At 41.4% G+C, this 11,877-nt stretch overlaps 1 protein-coding gene across 3 annotated transcripts in view; it reads right to left on the bottom strand.

Annotated features, from left to right (window-relative positions):
• The window catches only part of LOC109841118 (protein REDUCED WALL ACETYLATION 3-like), a 34,783-nt gene extending 23,124 nt beyond the window's left edge, over positions 1-11,659 (bottom strand). For all 3 annotated transcript variants that reach the window (XR_002247156.1, XM_020409987.1, XM_020409988.1), the window contains exons 1-2: positions 11,409-11,659; positions 11,263-11,313 (exon numbers count right to left, since the gene is read on the bottom strand). Coding sequence is in view for 2 of the 3 variants with exons in the window: in XM_020409987.1 (XP_020265576.1) it covers positions 11,263-11,295 (33 nt within the window). In the remaining variant the exon portion in view is untranslated. The remainder of the gene's footprint in view (positions 1-11,262; positions 11,314-11,408) is intronic.

The following is an 11,877-nucleotide window of genomic DNA, read 5'->3' as shown; positions in this document are numbered from 1 at the left end:
CCCCCTAGCCGTCTCTCCCCTCCAGCAGCCGCCCCAACTCCCGTCTTCCCCTCCACAGCTGAACACTTCCCTTCCCCCTGCACATCTCCTCCTCCACCACCAAACAACCCCCTTCTCTTTCTCCTCCACCAGCGCCACCAACATCCCTCTTCTTCTCCTCTGCGGCCCTACTGATTCCCCTCCTGCACTCCTCCCTTCCGAGCAGCCCCGCCAACCTCCACAAGTTGCCCCGCAACCCTCAAAGAGGCCGCCAACATCCTCTGCTTCCCTTCACCCTGGAGCAACCACACCGAGAACCCCCTATTCCTCCTCCACTTCCGAGCAGTTCCGACGCTACCCGCGTCCTCCCGTCATCCGTGCATCCAGCCATTGTGTGTCGTCGCCTCGTCGTCATCAGATCTCCGCCTCGTTCGTCGCCGATTCGAGTTCTGATTTTGCGGCCCATTGGTGCATGGCCGATCCCGCAACCGAAAACGCTCAATTTTTGTAATGATCCAGAGACCGACGTGATCGATTTGCAGCTTTCTCAGTGGTTCGACTACCAACCTTTTGATACCCCAACAAGATACGTCGATTGCGTAACTCCCCAGATTGCTGATAACGTGGAGTCATTTGGGAATCAGTTCGTAGCACCGGCATTTCTAACAAGACGCACAACTTCACCCCAGCTACATAGCTCTCAGAGAATTCTCCCCTTATATTTGGCGTCATCACACCACCTTCAGAGGTCCCTCATGTCGAGCCTGTTCAGACCGCGAATGTTTCGTTTTCTTTCGATCTAGTATTTTAGGAACTGCTATCACGTGCATGTTATTATCAATTTTAATATCAATTACGATTGTGTTGTATTCTGCTTGATTAGTAAGCGAGTGACTCTGTTTGCCACATATCTCTGTTGATCTAAATATTACAAGTCGAACTTTATTACGAGAACGAATCATTATATTTATTTTTTGAATAATTTACAAGACCGTAAATTTAGTACATTGCAATCTTTGTTAAACCCATCTAGAGCTTCACTTTCTTCTCGAGTTTCCTGCCTAGATCGATCGCTGATTTGGTGAAACATTACTGTCGTTGTTCTTCATACCTGCATGCACATTGTTTCACATCATTTTTGGTATCAGACCGTGGTTCTAGGTTAGGAATTTTTTTAAGTTTAATTGAGTCTTTATTTGTTATAAAAAATATATTTATCATTCATCTCATTTAGTTGTTAGTGCATGCCCACTCGCACAGGTCTACCCTATCGATTAGGAGAGTCTAGTGAATCGTCTAGTAAGTCCAGCATGTCAGGCAGTACAGATCCCGAACTCCTTAAGAAATTCGAAGAGCTAACAGGACAACTAGGTGCCGTAGTCTAGGAGTACAGAGCTATTTGTGAGGCCCTGACAGACTTCCAAAATGTAACCAACGAAAGGTTCGCTAGAATCGAAGAAGCACGTGTTGCAACTCCACCGCCGCAACGTCAAGGTTATGGACACATCATTCATCGACCCCCACATCAACCTGTGCCTGATCCAGATGAGCAATACCCGAGGAGCATCAAGGTCGAAGCACCAACCTTTGATGATAAGCTTGACCCACAAGCTTTGTTAGACTGACGGAAGAATATGGATCGCTAGTTTGACTGGTACATCCTGACGGAATCACGAAAAGTCAAGTTTACAGCAATAATGTTACAGAAGACGCTAGGCAGACTAAACGTTTGAGCGAGCACCTAGTGCCTAGACCCCTAGGCGTAAGTCTAGGCAACGCCTAGGCGTTTGACTATTTTTAAATTATTTAATTATAATAATTAATAAAAATATGTATTAAATTCATATAAATTTTTAAAATAAGATAGCAATCTTAGTTCCACAATAAATCATGCATACTTAGATACTAAATAACCAAAATAATAATTAATAATGCTAGAGCCTAAGATGTTTTTTTAAATTATAATAATTGATAGTGAATGTTAACGTTATAGAAAGCTTAAATGTCGGACTGGTGTCTAGGCGGATTTCTTTCTTTATTTAAGTGGTAGTCGATGAGGTTTTGCTGAAGGTCAGAGGAGATAGTGGAGGTGTTCATATTTAGAGGTTAATGGAGTTTGGAGGACATATAGGCTACAACACATAAAACCACAACCAAGGCATATAATGTGCAATCCACGTAAGCAGACAATGCTACCCTAAACACTCGTAAAATCTAAATGGGAAGTCTAAATACCGCCTAGGCACTAGGCGTTAGTTAGGCGGCCTAGGTACCGCCTAGGCCTAGGCGTACGTCTAAGCGGACTAGACGGGGGTTTTTAAAAACAGTATGCAACAATGAAGCTTACTAGACTAGCCTGCCAATATTGGTCTAACCTCGAAACGTTACGACATATTAGAAGTGGGTTACCAATTTTAACTTGGCGAGAAATGACCGATGAGCTAAAAAGAAAATACCTCCCGCCATCGTTCTATCAAAGATTGGTAGACAAGTGACATCGACTTACTCAGGGAACTAAATCTACGAAAGAATATGTTGCTCAATTTAACGAATTGTTTACTCGATGAAGCACCCTTAAGCAAGAGACACCAATAAAAGTCTTATCAAAGTTTAGAGCTGGATTGAGAAGTGACCTCCAGACAGAATTCTTTACTAAAGGAGTAGACACCCTTGAGAGAGCCTACACTTTAGTTCAAGATTTGGATGAGGCTAAATCCTACCAATCTCATAGGAGTCAAGACTTCCAAACTCATTCCTCCCAGTCCTCCCGTGTTACTACCTCTAGTCAACCTCAGAGTTAACCTAACCCTAGTTCTTCCAGTCTAGAGTCGACCCCAAGGGCATCTCCCAATCATATCTGTTGTTAGATGTGTCATCTCCCAACCCAAGGCTGTTGATGATTGGAGGCGTACTTTCATCTTCCACATGTTCATAAAGATTGGCGATAAGAATTGCAAAGTGGTCGTGTACAGTGAAAACTGCATTAATACGGTCTCCTCTGCTGTGATAGCAAAGATTGGTCTTAAGGCCGTATCCTCATCATAATCCATACAAGGTATCATGGATAAATGACACTGCACTTCATGTACAAGAGAGATGTTTAGTTCCTCTTTAATTTGTCATTTATAAACGCAAGGTTTGGTGCGATATTCTGAAGATGGATGTGGGTCAAGTTATTCTTGGAAGACCCTGGTTGTTTGATAACGATGTTCATATCTTCGGGCGGTCAAACATGCTATTGTTCGAACATGACGGGAAGAAGGTCAAAATCTTTCCTGTTCAGCCGAAAGGTAGTGACAAGCAGCTCAATTCAGACAAGTCTTTCAAAGGCGTTAACGGAGCCAAAGAGATCGATCATGAGCTAGCCAATGGAGCTCCTATTTTCATCCTCACCGCTAGAGAAGCTCCTAAGGATATTGTCGATGTAGTTCCTCCAGAAGTCGTTACTGTGTTGGAAGAATTCTCTGATGTTTTCCCTAAGGACCTTCCGGACCAATTACCCCCGACGCGAGACATCCAACACGTAATTGATTTGGTCCTAGGAGCAACCTTCCCAATTTGCCTCATTATAGAATGAACCCCAATGAATATGCAGAGCTGAAGAGGCAAGTTGATGAACTGCTGAAGAAGGGCTTTGTGAAGGAAAGCATAAGTCCTTGAGCGGTCCCCGCATTACTGACGCCAAAGAAATATGGAACTTGGCGCATGTGTGGATAGTCGTGTAATTAACAAAATCATAGTGAAGTACTGTTTCCTCATTCCCCGGTTGATGACATGCTTGATCTAATGTTGGGAGCCACTATCTTTTCTAAGATTGATCTTAAGAGTGACTACCATCAGATTCGCATCCGTCCCGATGACGAATGGAAGACCGCTTTCAAGACGAAAGACGAATTGTATGAATGAATGGTCATGCCCTTTGGCTTGACTAATGCTCCGAGCATTTTTATGAGAGTGATGACTCAACTACTCCGCCCCTCCACGGGAAAATTCTTGGTGGTATACTTTGATGATATCCTTATTTACAGTAACTCCCTTGAGCAACACGTATACCATCTGCGTCAAGTCTGTGTTGTGTTAAGAAAAGAGCAATTCTATGCCAATCCTAAGAAATGTACTTTTCTTACACACCAAGTCATTTTTCTAGGATTTGTGATCTCTTCTAAATGAGTATCCGCTGACCCTGAGAAAGTTAGAGCTACCGAAGAATTGCCCGAACCCAAGAACATTAGAGATGTTCGAAGCTTTCATGGACTCGCTACTTTTTATCGTTGGTTTATAAAGGGCTTCAGCACCATCATGCCCTTATTACCGATTGCTTGAAGAAATATAAGTTTGAGTGGTCAAAAGCTGCTACCAAGGCATTTGTAGAGATCAAGCAGAGAATGTCATAGGCGCTTGTTATGCGCCTACCCGATTTTTCTAAGATCTTTGAAATTGCATGCAATGCCTCTGGTATTGGTATTGGTGAAGTCATATCTCAAGAAGGACATCATGTTGCTTACTTTAGTGAGAAGGTGAATGATATTAAGCAGCCTTATTCCACCTATGATAAGGAATTCTATGAGGTGATATAATCTCTTCGCCACTGGCGTCACTATTTGCTATCGAAAGAATTCGTTATATATTCTGACCACAAAGCCCTTGGATATATTCATTCCCAAAAAAAGCTGAATGCCAGACATGGTCGTTGGGTTGAGTTCCTCTAGGACTATACCTACACGATTAAACATAAAGCGAGAGTTGAGAATAAGGCCGCTGACGCACTCAGTCGCCGCATGCACCTTCTTTCCATTATGAGTGCGGAAGTAGTCAGCTTTGAGATCTGATTTTAGCGATTTACACTTTGCTGAGTGATGGAGCGCCTCGCGAAATAGATGGCTTTCTCCTGCAGGATGGATATTTTTTCCATTTTGGCAAGTTGTGTATTCCCAGCACCTCCCTGAGAGAGTTCTTGATTTGGGAACTACATGCTGGAGGCCTTGTAAGATATTTTGGGAATAACAAGACTGTCGAGGTAGTTGAATGTCACTTCTATTGGCCAAGTATTAAACGTGACGTTGTTAGGCTAGTAGGTCGATGTCACACCTGCCAACTAGCTAATCAACGTAAGCAAAATACTGGTCTGTACACTCCTCTCTCTGTCCCAAATTGTCCATGGCAGGATGTCAGTATGGACTTCGTGTTAGGACTTGCAAAGACGATTAGGAAACACGATTATGTTCTTGTTGTTGTGAACCGATTCTCCAAAATGACCCACTTCATACCGTGTTCCAAGACTTCTAATGTTTCTCATGTGGCCAAGCTGTACTTTAACGAAGTTGTTAGACTACACGGTTTACCGAAAACGAATGTGTCTGATAGGGATGTTAAATTTACCAGTTATTTTCGGAAAACTCTTGGCACAAAATGGGAACTAAGCTTCAATTCTCAACAGCTTTTTATTCCCAAATTGATGGTTAAACTGAGGTAGTTAACAGGAGCTTAGGTAACCTTTTGAGATCGCTAGTTGGTGAAAATCTTAGGGATTGGGATCAACATCTGTCTATTGCTGAATTTACCTATATAACTCTGTGAATAGGTCTACAAGTGTCAGTCCAGCTGAAGTCGTGTATGGTTACAAGCCTAGACAGCCTATAAATCTTGTCCCCGTGTCTGCACATCATAGAGTATCTGAGTCAGCATCTGCATTTGCATCACATTCATGATTTGCATAAAGAAATTAGCAAAAAGATCAACGACAGCAATGTCAACTATAAAATGCGTGCAAATCTAAAGAGGTTCAAAGAATTTAGTGTTGGTGATTATGTGATGGTCCGAATATGTCCGGAAAGGTTTCTTCCGGGAACTGTTAAAAAGTAACATGCACAAAGTGCAAAGCCTTTCAAAATTCTCAAGAAAATTAATGATAATACTTATGTTCTCGACCTTCCTGAAGGTTTTAATATTGGTTCGACTTTTAAAATTAAGGATTTAGTAGAGTACAAAGGCCCATATTTTAACCGTGACAACCCATTGGTTAATGAGTTTATCCCTAAGCCTATTTCTGAGAGCTCCACTTTGCCTCTACTTTCTCAGATATCACCCCCATATACAGCACATGATATTGATAATATTATTGATGATAACATTGTTTCTACTAGCGATGGAGGTATCCGCAGATACTTAGTGCGTTGGAAAGGTCAACCTAAGTCTGATGATACTTAGCTCAATCGAGGTGATTTACAGAGGTTAGATTCAGATCTTCTTGAGCAGTATGACAACCGTCTTGACTTTCACTCGATAGGGTCGAGTTTTTTTCCATCCCGGGAGAATGATGAGGACATCACAAGCAGATTCGAGCGTACTTACCAGCGTAGGAAACATCCTATGGTGGACAGCATGACTATTTGGTTTTGATTTTCAAATTGAGTAGTTAATTCAGTTTAGCAGTTTAGGTTTGAATTTTGAATTTTGAATTGTGGTTTAAATTTAGTAGTTAATCAGTTTTTAGCATCTGAATGATTTGAGGGATTTCCAAATCTGTATTTTTCTTTTTTTAAAGCACTGTTGTAATCAGAATTGATTAATGAAGATTTGAGAAAATTTGTTGCTAATTGCATTGTGAGCGTGTGAAACGCGGGTGTGAAACCCTAGCTGCAATCCCCTGTTCCTTCTCCTCCTTCCTCGATCAACCGCAACTCCCGTCTTCCCCTCCACAGCCGAACACCTCCCTTCCCCCTGCTCATCTCCTCCACCGCCGAACAACCCCCCTGCTCTTTCTCCTCCACCAGCGCCGCCAACATCCCTCTTCTCCTCCGCAACCCCACCGATTCCCCTCTTGCACTCCTGCCTTCCGAGCAACCCCGACAACCTCCACAAGTCACCCTGCAACCCTCAAAGAGGCCGCCAACATCTCTTTCTTTCCTTCACCCTCGAGCAGACACACTGAATCCCCCTATTCCTCCACTTCCGAGTAGTTCCGACGTCGCCCGCGTCCTCCCGTCATTCGCGCATCCAGTTGTTGTGTGGTCATCGCCTCGTCGTCGTCAAATCTCCACCTCGTTCGTCACCGATTCGAGTTATGATTCCGCGACCCATTGGTGCATGGCCGATCCTACAGCCGAAGACGCTCAATTCGTGTACAATCCAGTGACCGACGTGATCGATTTGTAGCTTTTTCAGTGGTTCGACTACCAGTCTTTCAATACCCAGCAGGATACGTCGATCGCGTGACTCCCCAGATTGCTGATAGCGTGGAGTCGTTTGGGAATCAGTTTGTGGCACCAGCGTTTTCATCCAGACGCGCCACTTCACCCCAGCTACGTAGCTCTTAGAGAACTCCCTCCCCTCATATTTGACGTCGTCACACCACCTCTAGAGGTCTCTCACGTCGAGCATGTTCAGACCGACGAATGTTTCGTTTTCTTTCGACCCAGTATTTTAGGAACTGCTATCGCGTCCATGTTATTATCAATTTTAATATCAATTACGATTGTTTTGTATTCTGCTTGATTAGTGAGCGAGTGACTCTGTTTGCCCCGTATCTCTGTTGATCTAAATATTACAAGTCGAACTTTATTACGAGAACGAACCATTACATTTATTTTCTAAATAATTTACAAGGCCGTAAATTTAGTACATTGTAATCTTTGTTAAACCCATCTGGAGCTTCACTTTCTTCTCGAGTTTCCTGCCTAGATCAATCGCTGATTTGGTGAAACAGTACTGTCGATGTTCTTCATACCTGCATGCACATTGTTCACATCACACTGCTATTAAGTATGTAGGTATTCTTCTTACCTCCAAATTCCTTTGATATAGAGATCGTATGCCTCCTATTGGGTTAATTGCTAGTAGAATCAAGGGTTGGTGCGACAAGTTCTTGTCATATGCTGGAAGAGCTCAATTGGTGCAGTCCTGCTATTTAGTCTTCATTCCTTTTAGTCCTTCATCTTTACCCTCCCCAAGAAGGTAATTACTGAAGTTAAAGCAATTCGTATGAGTTTTTTTTGTTGGGGGGTGGGTTGGGCGGGGGAATGGTAATACAACTACAAGTAGGGCTCTTTTGATGGCATGGTAGTCTTTGACTCTTTATGTTTACCTAAATCTCAGGGAGGATTAGGATTCTATGATGCTAGTTTGGTTAATAAATCCATGATGTTAAAGAATATATGGTCTATTGCTCTTAAGAGTGATAGTTGTGGGTGCATGAGATTTACCTAAAAAACTGTAGAATTTAGGATATTTTTGTTAAGCAAACTAAATGATTGGGGTTCAAGAAAATTCTGAAGTTAAGGCAATACACTGACCTTTTGGTGTCTATCAGTGGTAAGTTTCTACATGAATTGGTTCTGATCCTCAGTTTAGCACTAAGGGGGTTTTTATTGCTTTATGCCCCCCTCAGGTCAAAAAGTTCCATGGAGGAAGGTTATTTGGAGTTGTATGAATCTCCCAAACATCCTCTTATCTTTTGGTTATCTTGTCATATAAAATCCTCACTCGTATGGTTTTGAGAAAGTGGGGGATGAAAATGTATGCTCTCCGTGTCCTCTTAGTGAACAATTTGTCAACAGGCAGAACAAACTAAGGAGCACTTATTTCTCTTGTAACTTCAGCAAAAGATTTTGGCGCTGTGTGCTAGAGTCCATTCATGAAAACTCATGCTCCATGTAGATGGGAGTTGTTGATTCCCTATGCTTTGAAGAAGTATAGTGGTAGAGGGATTATTGCGAAGTTCTATCTAACAGCCTTGGTTGCTGCTAGTTACTATTTGGGGTTTGCAAGAACTTCTCTATTGTTTGGAGGGCTAAAACCTGACAAGGAAGAGTATATAAAGGAACTGAGGTTCCTATTGAAAATTCAATTAAGGAAAGTCACAACAATGGTGGACAGCTGGTGCTCAATCTATCTGTTTTGAAGGGTGATACGATGCCTTCGGTAGTAACAAGGTTTTAAATACCGGATGTCGGGTTCATGTCGGACGACTGAAATCCATATCGGATAGCGAAAATCGGGGATATATCAGGAGACATGGACTAAATATCGGATTGTCATATCGGGTGGTGCGCATATGTATAATATCATATCCTAAATGTAATCTAAGCATTCCTAAATTCAATATAAGCATACTATATAAATTCTAGAGGCGGCGCCGGCGATGGGTGGATTCGACGTCGCAGGGAGACAGTGTCGACGATAAAACGTCGCAGGGAGGCAGTGCTGGGGCTCTTCTTCTTCTTCGTCTGCTCGGGGTCCTTCCGATGAGTCACCGACCACTCTCTTCCCTTTATCCCGACGACGGATACCCTGCCGCCCTCAGGTTCGTTGGGGTTTGGATTTTGGGGCGCAACGGGAGATGAACAATGGGGGTCCGAGATGGACGTTGTGGAATGACGTCGTCGTTCACGAAAGGAGTGATCGATTTCCAAGTCCGTTGTAGCCCTAATTTTTCTCTTTTCTTTCTATCGGGTTCATAAGAAACCCTTAAACATGAAAACGGGTCAAACGTGTTTGGGTTTTTATCATTAAACTCAAACCCAAAAATAAAAAACAGATCTAAAAAAAGGGCCATATGGACCGATTTTTCGATGCTGAAAAATCGGTCGATATGCCCGATATGACCCCAATATTTTTGATTTGGCCCTAAAAACCGACATACGAGTTGAAAACGTCAATGTCGTGTCGCTCAAGCCCTCAAACTAACATGCCGATCGGACATGTCGGCCGACATTTAAACCTTGGGTAATAATAACATGTCAGCATGATTTTTAAGTTATATGTCAGCATGATTTTTAAGTTTTAACCATATTAAGCATCTTTTGCACTTTATATTCCCATTGATCAACAATACATTAGTTTATTCAGACTTTTATTCTTAATACGATAAACGCAGTCCATGAATCAGATTTAACATGTATTCTTTAATTTAACCCTGTAATCCTTTTTTCTTGTATGAAGGCCTCTAGGAAGAGCTTTGAGCTCATATCTTATACTGAATCAAAGAAAGCAAATATCACTATATCCAAGAATGAGTTGCATTTCCTCCATTGTCTCTGACTTTCCTGTATATCTTCTACCATGACTGAGCAAGCTTCCTCCTGCCCCCTCGTGTCTTCATCTTTTTTCATGTCGTTATAATACATCAATTGCAAATCCCCAATAGGTACCCTATGAGGATTATTTACAATAGATTCGACAACATCAACACCGCCTATCCAATTAAGCCACAATGTGTATTTTATTCTGTAAGATGCACTAGATAGAAATCCAACAAAGCTTTCTTGTGCTGGATGTTAACTTACTACTGCAACCTCCCCTCAGAAAAAGAAAAAATAAATAAAATATGAAGCTTGGGACTTATGTACGTAAATCAAGACATTAGTAGAATTTGCAACCACTCAAGAGAAAGATGTTACTTTGCATGTTTCTGATCTGGACCCTTGAAGATTTATCAGGAGATGTAGCCATCAAAATTGGTGTTTTATGTTTCAGTGAATGTCTTACCAAAACAAGGGCAAAGAGGCAGCTAGACTATTAAAGGTTAAGTTTTAAAAGACTGAGTCACATAACAATAGGCTTACAGAATCCAAAACTTCTGAATTTATTACAACCATTCCGAGAGAAAAAAAAAATCCTGGACATCCCTATTCTCTATCAGATCAAAGTGGGGTTACCTAGCTGAAGCATTTTTGTCTTTCACAATGTAATTTCTTAAAGAACACTTCTCGATGAGGTAAATCCAGAAGATCTGAAACAAACTGTTTAAAAAGTTATCTGTCTGTCTAAGATTAGGTTTTACCATCTATAATAAGTTTGTATGGAAATAGTACAAGATCGAGGCAATTTGAACAACGTATGGCTGACTTTTCGTACAAGGTGCAAGGAGAACTATCTACTGTCATATAATTTAGGCTCTGGAAACCAAGGGACTAATCTCCAAATTCCTCAAAGATTTGATCTAGAGGGATAAAATCACAAGATCTTCCAGACATTAATGCATCTGACCAGAAGGCGAGAAAGACTAATTTCCATCAACATAAACTCTAGCTAAAGAGTAAAACACTGGTGACAATTCAAATCTATAGTAAACAATCTAGGAAATATTCATTCATCTAGCACCGCAAAATCACAGAGATTTTACAGTGCACAGCTCTTATAGCTAACAAATCAAGCTTTCTATTCACTACCCACACAGTAGAAACATAATGATAAAAGGAATTTCAAGCAAAACCCACGTCTTAAAATCGAAACTTTGGTCCTAAAGATCAAATTTTCGCAGAAAAATCGAGATGAGCTGCTTACCTGGCCAGGTGTCAGAGGGCTGCTGACCACCATTTCCTCTGAATCCAACAACTGAAACCAAATCAAATCAATCACCAAAAACCCAATAATCAATACCAAGATCTGCACAAAATTAAAATTCTTAGGAAAAGGGAGAAGATTTGCACCTCAAAGGAAACGAGATCTGCTGAGTTTTAGTGGGTGAGAGTAGAGCTTGAAGAATACGAGGGAAAATAGGTGGGAATTTAAACAGAGGAAGAAGAGGGGATCTGAAGCAACAACAAAAATTGGACGGTAAAAAGTCGCTAACAAGATGAAAAAGAGAAAAAAAAATGAACAATAAGAGAGAGAGAGAGAGTAGACGGATTGGTGAGATGAAGGAGCGGTTGGGTAACGGGGTTGTTGGTTTCTTGCCTTCTAGTTCTACTCCTTACCCAAAAAATGATTAACTAGTTTAAAGTTCGGTGTTTTTGGTTGAATTAGTTTTTACACACATGTAATGCACGTGATTTAATACCATGATTAAGTATTTTTGGCTGTTTGTGCTTATTTTTTTCTTTAAACTCTTACATCCCGGTTATTTTTTTATGTTTGTTTAAATGGGATACACCCAATTTTATTTTTTTCTTTAAACTC

Source organism: Asparagus officinalis, chromosome 5 (genome assembly GCF_001876935.1).
Source record: "Asparagus officinalis chromosome 5, Aspof.V1, whole genome shotgun sequence".
Classification (NCBI taxonomy): Eukaryota; Viridiplantae; Streptophyta; class Magnoliopsida; order Asparagales; family Asparagaceae; genus Asparagus; species Asparagus officinalis.
Note: the sequence above shows the minus strand (reverse complement) of the source record. Positions and strands in the feature narration are given on the sequence as shown.